At 35.5% G+C, this 13,644-nt stretch overlaps 4 protein-coding genes across 4 annotated transcripts; 3 read left to right on the forward strand and 1 right to left on the reverse strand.

The window, feature by feature from the left end:
- The first annotated feature begins 419 nt into the window (after positions 1-419).
- LOC143534887 (toll/interleukin-1 receptor-like protein) lies at positions 420-967 on the forward strand. Its single transcript, XM_077029261.1, has 2 exons — positions 420-674; positions 737-967. Exons 1-2 carry the CDS (start codon positions 420-422, stop codon positions 965-967), a joined length of 486 nt encoding a protein of 161 aa, XP_076885376.1.
- Positions 968-1,477: 510 nt separating this feature from the next.
- LOC143534888 (disease resistance protein RPS6-like) lies at positions 1,478-4,182 on the forward strand. Its single transcript, XM_077029262.1, has 3 exons — positions 1,478-2,001; positions 2,079-2,405; positions 3,262-4,182. The coding sequence occupies exons 1-3, from the start codon at positions 1,744-1,746 to the stop codon at positions 4,180-4,182; spliced, it is 1,506 nt and encodes a 501-aa protein (XP_076885377.1). The 5' UTR covers positions 1,478-1,743.
- A 2,980-nt stretch (positions 4,183-7,162) lies between these two features.
- Positions 7,163-8,749, reverse strand: LOC143534889 (uncharacterized). The gene is made up of 4 exons (XM_077029263.1): positions 8,376-8,749; positions 7,560-7,625; positions 7,343-7,466; positions 7,163-7,236 (listed from the first exon to the last, which is right to left on the reverse strand). Exons 1-4 carry the CDS (start codon positions 8,547-8,549, stop codon positions 7,163-7,165), a joined length of 438 nt encoding a protein of 145 aa, XP_076885378.1. The 5' UTR covers positions 8,550-8,749.
- A 1,900-nt stretch (positions 8,750-10,649) lies between these two features.
- Positions 10,650-12,987, forward strand: LOC143534875 (uncharacterized). Its single transcript, XM_077029249.1, has one exon. The coding sequence runs from the start codon at positions 10,650-10,652 to the stop codon at positions 12,831-12,833; it is 2,184 nt and encodes a 727-aa protein (XP_076885364.1). The 3' UTR covers positions 12,834-12,987.
- Positions 12,988-13,644: the final 657 nt, after the last annotated feature.

Here is a 13,644-nt window from a genome sequence, read left to right on the forward strand (position 1 = left end):
GGACGGTTCCCTCAACATTTTCAAATATTTGGCTGGCTTGTCAGATTTTTTTACACGTGTCAATGTAAAAATCTCGTCGGAACTTATCCAAAAGCGTCGGCCAATCCATTCTTTTATCCATTTTAGAAATCTTGAAGATTTACCAGCCAAATACCATTTTCTCTCCTTCCAAAAAGTTCCTTTATTATTTTAAAACTCACCCAACTCAAACTCTGAACCGCGTGAGTCGTTACCTGAAATTTCATAGCTAACTACCTGGATCCAACCACTAATAAAGTTGGGTTGGATGTAAGTTCGACGAAAGTTTCACAAAAGTAGCCCGTTGACTTGACTTGGACATATTAATAATATCTAGATAGACAAATTCTCCACACCACAGCTGCATCTCCTCGATTATTCACTCACACCCAATTCATGCAATGGTTGTTCTCAATGAACTTTTACCAGAATCCTCGTCTTCTTCATCAACTGACGATCGTAGTAATTTCGTATACAAGTATGACGTGTTTTTAAGTTTCAGAGGTGCGGACACTCGTCATGCTTTCACCGATCACCTCTACAACGCCCTTACTGAGGCCGCCGGTGTCATGACGTTTTTGGATAACGAAGATATCGAGACCGGAAAACCATTGAAACAAGAATTGGAGAGTGCGATCAAATCATCTAGGTTATCTGTTGTCGTCTTGTCCAAGAATTCACATGGTGCCTTGATGAACTCGTATTAATCATTGAGCAGCGAGACAACTTTGGCCAAATCGTGTTCCCTGTCTTCTATGGTGTGGAGCCCTCTGATGTCAGGAAGCAACAAAGCAGCTTTGGGGAGGCAATGAAAATGCATAAAACGAGGATGGAGGCAGAAGTAAATGCAGAGAAACGAAGTGAAATGGCTCGAAAGATGGAGTTACGGAAGAATGCACTCAAAGAAGTTGGTAATTTATCAGGGTGGGCTAATATAAATAACAGGTGAATCCCCCCCCATCTTCACATAAAATCTTTTTAAAATTTTGCCATAGTTATTAGAAGCACCCGCTTCTTGCGTCTAGGCCCATTTTTCAGGCGAGGCTCAATAAACGCGCTTCTTGTTAGTTCCTAGGCAAGCGCTTCGGCATTGTCTATGCCAAAAACATGAAAACACAAAACCCAAGCAAAAGAAACGCAGGGGGGGGGGTTATATAATAGCTTTTGTTTATGTGATTTGAAGAATAGTATTATTTTTCATATACATAATATACTTTTAGGGTCTGGATCAAACACAATGAAATTAACGTGCTAATTAAACGTGAGAATCAAGTAGATTAATTATATATACAATTAGAGTAACTATATAATTACCCAGCGCTTGTATATATAATTACTCTACTTGATTTTCACATTTAGCACGTTAATTTCATTTGTACGTTAACTTTTCCCTATATTTTAAATGTTTATTTAAATGCACTCATTTTTCCTCATGCCCTCGCTTTGTGTTCATGCACTAGAGCTATTATGTGTTCATGCATTCGAGAGCCAAAAGCCTGAGGAAGGTTATGAATATGTCTCAAAACAGATTGTGAAATATTGCGAAGGACATCCGCTGGCTCTTGAAGTTTTAGGTGGATCTCTACGTAAACGAGATGTGGCATATTGGGAAGACCGCATAGAAGTGTTAAAAAAAGAACCTCATTTCCAAATAAACAACGTATTGAAGATGAGCTTTGACTCTTTGTCCTTCAAAAATGATAAGGAGTTGTTTAAGCATATTGCATGTTTTTTTGTGGAATAGATAGAGATGTGACTGTAACAATATTGGATGCATGTGATTTAAAGAAGACCAGATCTGGGATCAGGAATCTCATTGATAAATGCCTGCTTCGTATTGGATGGAGTAATGAGTTGATGATGCATCAATTGATTCAAGAGATGGGAAGAGAGTTAGTACGTCAAGAATCACAATTCAAGCCATGGGAGCCTAGTCGATTATGGTGTAATGAGGAGTCACTTAAAGTGTTAAAACAAAAAAAAGTAAGAGGCCATGTATATTTTTTAGTAGTTCTACGTAAGTACGTATTTTATTGCTAATACCCTTTCTTTATTTGTAGGGCACAGAAAATCTTCTAGGCCTTTCCCTTGACATGAAACTGCTTGACAAAAAGAATTTGGCTAGATCATTTGAACTGGAAACAGACTCATTAAGTCAGATGGATAATCTGCAGCTACTACGGCTTAATTATGTGCAATTTAATGAGTTTTTCCAGAATTTTCCACAAGAATTAAGATGGTACTTGTGTATGCACGGGCTCCATTTAAAGTCTATACATTTTAACTTACCAATGGAGAATCTGGTCGCTCTTGACATGTCATATAGCACTATTGAATCTTTTGACATGTCTTATAGTAGCCCGCAACCACCTGCGAAGAGGCAAAAGGTAAGAAATTTGAAGCATCTACACCTATTTTTAATATTCAGCAATACTCAATCTGGTTGTTCTCAACATATCATGTATCAGTATTTAACACTAAATCATTTAGCATATGATATAGTAATCTACCACAACTTGAAAGTAGGAAAATTTAATTAGTTTTTAGATAGTTGACTACCATGCATACCATTTAGGTTCTGGGGCGCCACGTCAAACCCCACTAGAGGGTACAGCCCGCTTGAACCTTGTCATTCGTCATATCCAGAAATATTTATATGCGTGTTCACTTTGCACATCCTAAACCGTAATACTGTATTGAAGCCTAGCCAGAATGGTTTTGTGTAGGGGTGGCAAAGGTGACCCATTAGGGTAGATGGTTGAAGTAAAATGTATAATGAGTCAGAATGAGTCAAACTAAAGGAAGTAAAAAGTTGGAATGGGTTAGAATGGGTCAAACTAAAGGAAATAAAAAGTTGGAATGCATCAGAATGGGTTAACATTTGTCAAGGGCTTTTTTTTTTAATTATTATGAACGAGAACAACGGAGGAAACTTTTACTTTTTTATTTTTCAGTTTATATTTTGAGTTATGATTTTTTTTATTATTATTTTTGTCTGTGGGGTTTTTGGTATCTCAACCCATTGTGACCCATTTCAACATTTCCTTTCTTTAGTTTGACCCATTATACATTTTACTTCAACCCATATAAACCCTAATGGGTCACAATTGTCACCCCTCGTGTTAATCTTAATTACATAAAACAATTCATGACACCAAAATTCCTAACATGGGAAAAAAGTTAGTATTCATCTTGAGTAAATGAAATTCATTACATACTTTAAACATATTTCCATTTTAGCAGTTGGATGGATCGTGCTCCAACGACAAACTATTTCTTGGATCATTGAAGATTCTTGATATGAGTTTCTGTGAACAGCTTCGTAGTATTGGTGGTTTTTCTGAACTACCCGCACTTGAGAGGTTAATAGTTAAAAACTGCATAAGTTTGACAGAGGTGAGTGAATCAGTTAGGCAATGTATTGAACTTGTCCATATTGATCTGAGTAATTGCTACAAACTAAAGGTTCCGGTATCCCTAAGCAAGTTAAAGAAGGTTAAAACACTACTGTTAGATGGTTGTGATTTCCGTGATTCTCAAATTAAGAGTTGCGATATGAGTTTATCAGATATCAGCATAAACTCACAAACCTCTTCATCTGCCATACCAAGTGATCTGAAGTCCTTTACGGTTATTTTACCGAGCTCATTAATAACCTTGTCGCTTGCAAATAATAATTTGACTAACGAATCATTTCCAATGGACTTTAGTTGCCTATCTATGTTAGAGGAATTACGTTTGGATAATAATCCAATTGTTTCAATGCCCAACTGCGTGAAAAGCCTCGGGAAGCTTGAGAAACTTAGTATGGATAACTGTGAAATGGTTGTATCAATTGATCAACCTCCACGTACACTAACAGAATTATCAGTGGATTCTGACAACAGCTTCAGACGTGGTTATGAGACTTCTCTAAAGATAATTAAATTTCATCCAGAAATGGCCCGACTCAGATTTAGAGGAGCTCGAACCGTGATAACACGTTCTCCATATGAAATTGATGGCATGATCAAAATTCAAGCTATGGCAGATGTTGAGGAAAAGATATTACATAGTTTGGGCTGGACAAATTTAGAGTTTATTAAAGAAAGGCATTTGGGACGTCCACGCGCCATCGGAAGAGAATCAATTGAACCAACTCAAACACAGGTTTCCTCTGGTTAAATGTTGTGTGAATACGTATACGTGTGTGTGTTAAAAATTTAACGTGATTAATGTTTATTTATTAATTTGGCAGATGTATTATGAATTTGGAATATTCAGCACAATTTATGAGGGTAAGCAAATGCCTGAGTGGGTCGGTTGTAGCAGCAAGGGCGCATCAATATCATTTACCATACCATCATCTCGTAACAAGCTCCAAGGATTAAATTTCTGGTGCGTGGAGACGAATGTGTTTACTGCTGATGGATGTTTTGGGTTGCCAATGATCAAAATTAGTAATACAACAAAAAGACACACCTGGATTTATAAACATTATATTGAAAGTCAGAATACAGGGCGCGTATTTAAGTATGTTAAGCCATTGGATGTTTGGGCCAAATGAGATGAAAGGTGGTGACCAGATTACTATTACGGTAGCAACGAAAGCAAATGATAGGCAACTTACAATGGAGTGTGGCGTTGGTCTTGTATATGATGAAGAAGAAGAAGATGGGTTGGGTTATTACAAGTCATGGAATCATATCATTGGCGGAGATCTCTCTGATTTTCAAGTAAAATCAGGAGAGTACATCCTGGATTACAGGAACTTTAGGCGGAATTCAACTAAAACGAGGTCAAATTATTATCATTTCATTGACTACGAAGCGAGTTTTAAAGGTAGATTGCGTTTTTATTCACATAATTTGGGCAAGTTGATACGAACGAGTAGTAATTATTAGTTGATGTATAACTTAATATCTTTTTTTCTTTTCAACAGAAGACAGAGTGGCCTTCCAAGCTTTCTCCCAAAAGAAGTGTGAAATAGTGGATCAGGTACACATTCTAAAACTTAAACCCCTTTCTAACTATAGAATTTGTGTTCATCAAAGTTCTTATTCACAGGAGGTAACAAAATACGAAACTTTGAATGATTCGCTCCTTTTATATTTCATAGAAACATCCAAACGATTTACAATGAAGTGGCAGGTAAGCGGGCAACAAGCTGCGCCGCAACCCCCTTTTAGATAGCAAACCCAATCCGACTAAAAACAAAGTTTTGATTCTTATGGGCTGATACGTTACTATACACAACTTTCTGAACCCTATTCAAAAGGTCCACGGCATCCGGAGCTAAGAAACCAAAAGTGTCAAAGGCGAAGGGGATAAACACATGTTGATTCTCCAAACAAGCTCTCTCGTGTTTAGCAACCTTGCCCGATGCCGCCTTCAATGCTGTCTGGCCTGCTACAAATCCAGTGTCCCTAATCCCAACAAGAGGGGACACTCCTGTGAGGTCGACACAAGCGTGTTTTCCCCCTAACAGAATAAAAAGAGTTGCAAGCGAGTGGATATACGCTTGGAAATTGCGAGTATTGCAACATCACAAGTTCAAATTGTCGTTGGTTTCATTTTCTGTTTGAAAGGGGCAAAGGATGAAGGTGTTATGTTATCCTTAGAAGTTAGAACCAACAAAATATTAGATGAGTGTAATTTAGACCCCCTAAAGTTGTTAAATTGTATATGCGTCATCTTGTTTTCTAGAATTACCACGACAGCTGAAATTATGTTGGAAATTGTTGAAAGTGTTGGATCGTTTAAACTGAGCTAAATTGGCTGGTTGGGGCGGGTTACGAGTGAACTAATTCAAGTTTTATGGTTTGAAAAACTGAATTTTACGGTTTAGTTTACCGTTTGGACTGACTTAGATATCAAAAAAATAAAGATGATTTATTTTATATAACTGTAAAATTAAATTAAGTTAGATATTTATATGGAATGTCTTATTTAGTTTACGGTTTGGACGAGCTAAACATACCCCCTCCCCAAAACTTTCACTTCCTTTAACAATTTTATTTGTTCAAAAAATTTATGCCAACTAATTTATGCCCATGTTAGAATTTATGGATTTGCAACTAAGCATAGATAATTACATACATGCATACGTATATATTAACTACTAGTTTTTATCCCTGTATTACAGGGATTGTTTTATATTGTTTGTTTTAATATTTATTTATTTTTTAAATTTATTTAAAGTTAATAATATACTTATGGTTTGATAATAAATTGTTTCACAAATAAATGAGATGTTATAACCCGATTTAAAAGCTATATGGTTTTTATAAGACCCGTTTATTTTTTTTACTATATAATTGGCTTTTTTATTATAAATAATATTTATGAAAGTTAATAATATACTTATGGTTTGATGAGTCCCAAGACCCGTTTATTTTTTTTACTATAAAATTAGTTTTTTAATTTAAATAATATATACCTATATATATATATATATATATAGGGGAGGGATATTTTGATAACCATGTTGAGTTTTAAGAACTTAAGAACTCAATTCCATGCCACATATTTAATTAAATGGATTGGAATATGTGGTTGAGATTAAATCTGGCAAAAAAGTCAAAGTATGAGAGATAATAAATATGTAAGTGGTTACACTAAATTTTACGTCCGTTACACATGTGTAAAAAGTCGACTCGGTGCGTAAAAAATTCTGTAATATTTTTACGTGTATGTAACTTACATATATTACACACGTGTGAAAAAAATTCAAAAAAAATCGTTACACTGAGTTCTTTCGAGTTCTTAAAACTCAAAGGGGTTCTTAATTGAAATCTCCCCCCTATATATATATATATATATTTTAAAATAAATAAGATATTAATTTTTAGTATATTCTATTTTATAGGATTTTTACATCAATAATTTGGTGAGAATAATTTTTTATTTAATGAGATGTTATAACCCGTTTAAAGAATATATGGGTTTGGTAAGACCCATACCCATGAATTCGGGTCAAATGCATGAGAAGCCTCAATTTAAAAGTCAAGCAAATCTGATGACTCCAAAAAAAGGGAGAGCGTCCACATCGCGACAAGTAGAATTTTTATGTTTTCGTTTATATATTATATATATATATATATATATATATATTACAAATGAAACTAACATGGCGTAACAAAATTGTGTACCTAACATATTCGAATCACTCTATAACCTTGGATACTTGGTTTTCCAACAACTTATGAGGAGGGTAGTACTGAGATCTGTACATATCATCTGCACTTACATACACAACCTTAAACACATCATACTTAATGAAAACATATAGGGTAGTCTTGTTCCTTCATTTTGGTGTTAGATGGGAGGTCAGTTATGCTAAAACATATAGTATCGCCTGTTGAAAACTTTGCGGCTGGGGACCCGTCCTTTGCCTCGCCACCATAGGCCGCCATAAAGTTGTGGTTGACTAAAACCGCCATGTTGTGTAGATTCTTTAATGCTGAAAACTAATTATAAACAAAATTTGGATGAGAGTTATGTCTAGAATTAAGATTTGTCATTATAAACAAATAGTCCTAATGAATAATGATTCAACTTACAAGATTATCATGTAGGAGTTCCTTGTTGTCATCAGATCTCTTGATCCATGCTCCATACCATATAATCTGAAAGCCATAAAAAACTATATAAGTTTTAACCAGTGACGAAGCTTGGACTGAGGCACGGGGGGGGGGGGGAGCTCAAAATGTATACAAAATTTCACAAACGAAGGGGGAGGGACTCAGATTTCCGGCCAAAAAAGGCTAAACTTACACTACGTATAAAATTTTTCGGCCGAAAACGGGTGAATTTACACTACTGTGCAAAAAAACAGGGGGGTCAGGGCCACCCCTGGCCTCAATGAAGATTCGCCCCTGGTTTTAACCTTTTTGATCTATTAAAATATTTGTTTATTCATATAACACATACTAAATGGTACCGGGTACCAATTCTTACGACAACATAATTTTTCATTCATGGGTCACTGATAGACCCGTAGAGTGGGTTAGACTCCAAGAATAAAAGAGAAGAACAACACCAAACTTGAAACAATTTTCTTACTATTTTTCTAAGATTACAATATATAGGAAAACCAAGACACAATTAGAGTATAATAAGAAAACTAGATAATAGTTAAACTTTACTTAATATATTAGATCATATTAGTCACAATAGAAAAAAAACAATTAAAATGTTAGGCGTAACTACTCTAGTGACGATAAATTAAGAGCTTAGCACAACTCTAGTTCCGTCTGTCAAGATATGATTATAACCTAAATGCTAGAACTCAAATTAAGAGCTTAGCACGACTCTACACACGCGTGCGTATGCACGGACACATGTATAAAGAGATCTAGAGGGAGAGATATATATACCATGTTGCCATGGATGCTTTTGAAGATGGAAGAATGAATGCAACCAAGTCTTTCAGTAAAGAAAGAGAAGTGCTTCAAAGTATCAACAAGGTCATCGACAATGGCGACTGTTGGTCTCAAAACACACATGAATATGTCAAGATTGTTGTTGGTGAAAGGCATGAAGGAAGCCATGTGTACGTGCGGGTTTTACTGATCGAATCTTAATTGAATGAAGCTAAATGAAGGATGGAGATATAGAAGTGATTTAAGGGACTAGCTAGGGAGTTAGCATATAGTACGTATAGACTAGTGGACGTTGAATACATGAATTATGAATTCTAGAAAGGTATGCTATGCTAGTCGCATTTGGCTTCTTTGTCTCCCATGTAAATTAATAATTGTAGATTATATTATATTATTATATGAAACCTCAAATCTCAACCTCCACATTAATAATATCTAAGTATTGTTAATAAACTTTTACGAGAAAATACACAAATGCAAAATATTGTTCATATATTGAACGAGAAAAACACAAGTGCAAAATATTGCTAATAAACTTTAACGACAAAAATAAAAAGTATTCTGGTTTTTTTATCATAAAGTTATTAATGGAATTTTGTGAGAAAAAAACAATAGAATGTGTGTTGTTATATAATATTTGTCCAAAATATCTTGATAAACTTAGACGCTATCGTTTTTTCAGTATGGTATAGTTGTAGGCATCATGAATTTTTTAATAAAGACCGATGTTCAACTAACAACCATATAACAATTTTCTGTCCGGATGGGAACCACACACACCACGGCACCTTAACTGCTTTGGTCAGCTTTACATGCAATGCAATATATGATACATGCTCAAATAACTTAGCCTCCACAAAATTATTCTATCATTGGCCGGTGAGACTAACTTGGGTTGTAGCATAGTTGACGTTGAATCTAAATGATCTACTGTTGGATAGATACCTTTGGCGGCTAATCCTCTTGTAGTACGGTAGTAGCATCTAAATGTACAAATGTCGTAGCAGGAGCAGGGTCGGTCAAATCATTTGCAAGTACATAAACAGTTTAAATAGAAATGAACCCTGTGCGTAGATTATTTAACGGGGACCAACTATTCGTTATCGAAGAATACAAATGTCTTGGAGATAAGCTATCTGAAGTTCTCTTCAAGCTAATTGAACAACACAATTATTTAATTAAATACAAAATATAATAACTGTATATTTAAATGAGAAAAATATAAGACAAATATATTTCTTATATATTCCATTACAATTAATAATTCATAGGTCTATGAGTCTCGAAACATCATATGAAATGTAATACCAGCCTATCGAGTTTGTTTTATCTTAAACTTTCATTACATATTTAGTTCTTTCTAGCAGGGGTCAAATTAATCCATTCATATATAACCAAATTAACCGATGATTAACCGAACTGATATAACCAAAACGTGTTCAAAACCGGTGGGTCACTTTAATCATTTTCTGAAAACCATCAATAGTGGATCGGTTGGTTAACAAGGTTTCCATGCCTGTCAAAACCGAACCGATTATATGTATATTTTTAATATTGCAGATTATATACCTTTACATGTATGCTAAAAAACTAAAATAATGAAGATGATGTGTCATAACCATAAATCTTAGGTTTAATTTCTCTCATGCATTCTAATCTTTACTCTTCTTAATCCATATTATCCATTGGTCATGAGTTTAATTGGTATGACCAATTAGTTGTAACTCATATGAAAAAATGTATTTGATGTAATTTAAATCGCAGTGACTTTTACTAACCTTTTACATATAAATTTGTTATTAGATATAGGATGTTTGACTGTGCTTTTTAAAAAAATGTATAAACTATTAGATAACTATAATAATTTGAAAATCAAACTTTGAATTATTAAATTAGTTAAAAAATTGTTTATGAACCATTATCATCGTATAATCATTAGTGACCTATGTATAAATAGATATTTAATTATGTATATACTTCAAATTTCATTGAATAAATACAGTATTTATAATCTTACAAGTTATACCCAAATTCATGATTGACCAGTCCCAAAACCTATCCATCGTAGACTTCAAAACCAATTAACTGAAACTGTCATAATTAATCGATTATAGTTATTGTTATTCATTAACCGACATTTGTCACATTTCGGATATGAACCGGTTAGGATCCGTTTTAACCCAAAGGATCCGAATATCTGCAACTGGTCGTCATCTTCCTTAATCAGCTCAAATCCAACCATAATAATAATAAAACCCTAATTTCACTATGCCACTCATCTTCAAAATCAAAACCCCATTTCAAAATCAAACACCCAAAACAACACTCATTCACACATTCACTTCATATTCATCACAAAACCCTAATCACAATTCAATTAGACCCTTTAATCACAACGAATCCGAAATTAAACACCCATTAGTCAACGAAGTCTGCAGACTAATCAATTCAAAATCAAACTGGACTCCAACCCTAGAACACGAACTAAGACAACTAATCCGATCCTTAAACCCCTCACAACTATGCACTGTCTTACAATCCCAACCCGATGCCCGAACCGCTTTACGTCTCTTCCACTGGGCAGACCGGTTATGGCGATACGAGCACCACCCGGTCGTCTACACCACAATGCTGGAAATCCTTAGCAAAACTAGTTTACACCAAGGCGTTAAACGCGTTATTCGGTTAATGTCACGCAGACGGATTACGCTTTGTCCGGAAGCGTACGCGTGTTTGATGGTATCATATGGGCGGAGCGGCGACTGGAGGAAGTCGCTTAACGTGTTGTCGGTGATGGAGCGAGTGAACGTTCAGCCGAATTTGTTTGTGTATAATGTGGCGGTGTATGTGTTGGTGAAAGCGTGTAAGTTGGATATGGCGGTGAAGATGTTGAGTCGGATGGCGTTGGTGGATGTTTTACCGGACATTGTGACGTATAATTGCTTGATCAAAGGGTATTGCGATGCGGGTCGGATACAAGACGCTATAAAGTTGACGGAAGAGATGCGAGCGGAAGGTTGTTATCCGGATAAGGTTAGTTATCATATCTTGATGGGATATTATTGTAAAGATAATAGAGTTAAGGAAGTTAGGATTTTGATGGATAAAATGTTGAACGAAAGCGAGTTGATTCCGGACCGGGTTACTTATAATATGTTAATACATATGTTATCTAAGTATGGTTATGGTTTTGAGGCTATTGATTTTGTTAAAGAAGCCGAAGAACGAGGCTTTTCGGTTGATAAAGTTGAGTATAGTGCGGTTATTCATTGTTTTTGTCAAAAGGGAGATATAGATAAGGCTAAAGAGCTTGTTAACGAGATGTGTGACAAGGGTTGTATGCCTGATGTGGTGACGTATACGGATGTTATCAATGGTCTTTGCAGTGTCGGGAAGGTAGACGAAGCTAAAACGTTGCTTGAACAAATGAGGGAGCGTGGTTGTAAGCCGAACACGGTTTCGTATACCGCTTTGTTGAATGGGTTGTGTGTAAATGGTAGATCGTTAGAAGCTAGAGAGATGTTGAACACGAGTGAGGAAGATTGGTGGGTCCCGAATTCGATAACGTATAGTGTTTTGTTGCATGGTTTTAGAAGAGAAAAGAAGCTTACCGAGGCCCGTGAGATTGTAAGTGAAATGATTGGAAAAGGGTTTTCGCCGACTCCAGCTGAAATTAATCTTTTGATTCAATGTTTATGTCAAGAAGGAAGACCGAATGATGCGAAGAAGTTAATGGAGGAGTGTCTTAACAATGGATGTGATGTAAATGCGGTTAATTTCACGACGGTCATGCACGGTTTTTGCCAAAAGGAAGATATAGACACTGCATTTTCGGTTCTTGATGACATGTATTTGAATAACATAAAACCCGATGCAGTGACGTACACCGCAATAATCAACACGTTGGGGAAAAAGGGTGAGATAGAAAAAGCCATTGAAATGGTTGATAAAATGATTCACAAGAGTTTAATCCCGACACCTGTTACATACAGGGTTGTGATAAACCGATTCTGTCAGCATAATAAAGTAACCGAGTTGTTATCTTTACTAGAAAAGATGCTTTCAAGGCAACCGTGCAAGACTGTTTACAACCAAGTTATTGAAAAGCTTTGTTCTTTGGGAAACGTTAACGAGGCGTATAAACTTTTGGGTAAAGTTCTTAGGACAGCTTCAAGAACCGATGCAAATAGCTGTCATATGGTTATTGAAAGTTATTTAAGGAAGGGGGACCCGCTATCTGCATATAAAGTGGCGAATCGAATGTTTAGTCGGAATCTTGTTCCTGAATTGAAGTTATGTGAGAAGGTGAGTAAGCTTTTGGTGGCTCATGGATTGTCACGTGAGGCGGATCAACTTATGCTAAGATTTGTTGAAAGAGGAATAATCTCTCCCAAGAATTCGAAACAAATGCAGAGATCTTACACTCATATTTTAAGGCTGCAACCATGTTAACTAGGTATTCGTGTCTCGCTTATAAAGATATTGGTCATATTGAGGCATGTTTATCGAATGAAATTCATGATCAATAGGTTAAAAGTTATTTTGGGCGTCTTCGGTTAAGTTTTAAGGACCACGAACCTGGTCATTGGTTAATGGTTACTATCTGTAATCCGGGAACAATGCTGCTGCAGCTGAAGCACCCGAATACCAATTAAAAGCGTTGGCATATTAGATGTGACTATACTTACTGACGAGTCTGTGAACCGTTCGACTCTTTTTCAGTTTTCTGTAGTATTTGAGGGTTATGAACACTCGTTTAACGGTAGGTGATTTATATGCAATATTTTTTCAAGTAAAAGGGAGCTAAGTCAGCTAACGGAACCTGCATGCTGAGCAACGACAGGGATATTACATGGATCGCCATGATCCTTATGAAGAATTTTTATTTTTTACAGAAGTTCATTGACGCAGGGGCGATTCCGATTTTATAGAATCTTAAGTAGTTTTATCCATATGTTATACTGAATAAGCTTGTGACTTCATTTTGATGGGTGGGTTGATACAACTTTCTTCAAGTTCAATCCAAGTGATATATATCATATTAAATTTTAATAATATTCTATTTACTTTAATGTAAACTTTCCAACATCAAGTATATGTTTGTGATAACCGAAAAAAAATAATATAAACTTTCGAATATTTTTTTAACAATATGAAGGGATATAGCAATCAAACAAATGCATTAAGATGTTGCCTCATAGGAATGATAGGTAATCAAACATTTTATTTTTCCACAATTTGACTTACGAGGCCTCAAGCTCGA

The sequence above is a fragment of the Bidens hawaiensis genome, unplaced genomic scaffold, assembly GCF_021521415.1.
Source record: "Bidens hawaiensis isolate Kalapana, Puna unplaced genomic scaffold, B.hawaiensis_p1.1 tig00010347_1, whole genome shotgun sequence".
Taxonomy (NCBI): domain Eukaryota; kingdom Viridiplantae; phylum Streptophyta; class Magnoliopsida; order Asterales; family Asteraceae; genus Bidens; species Bidens hawaiensis.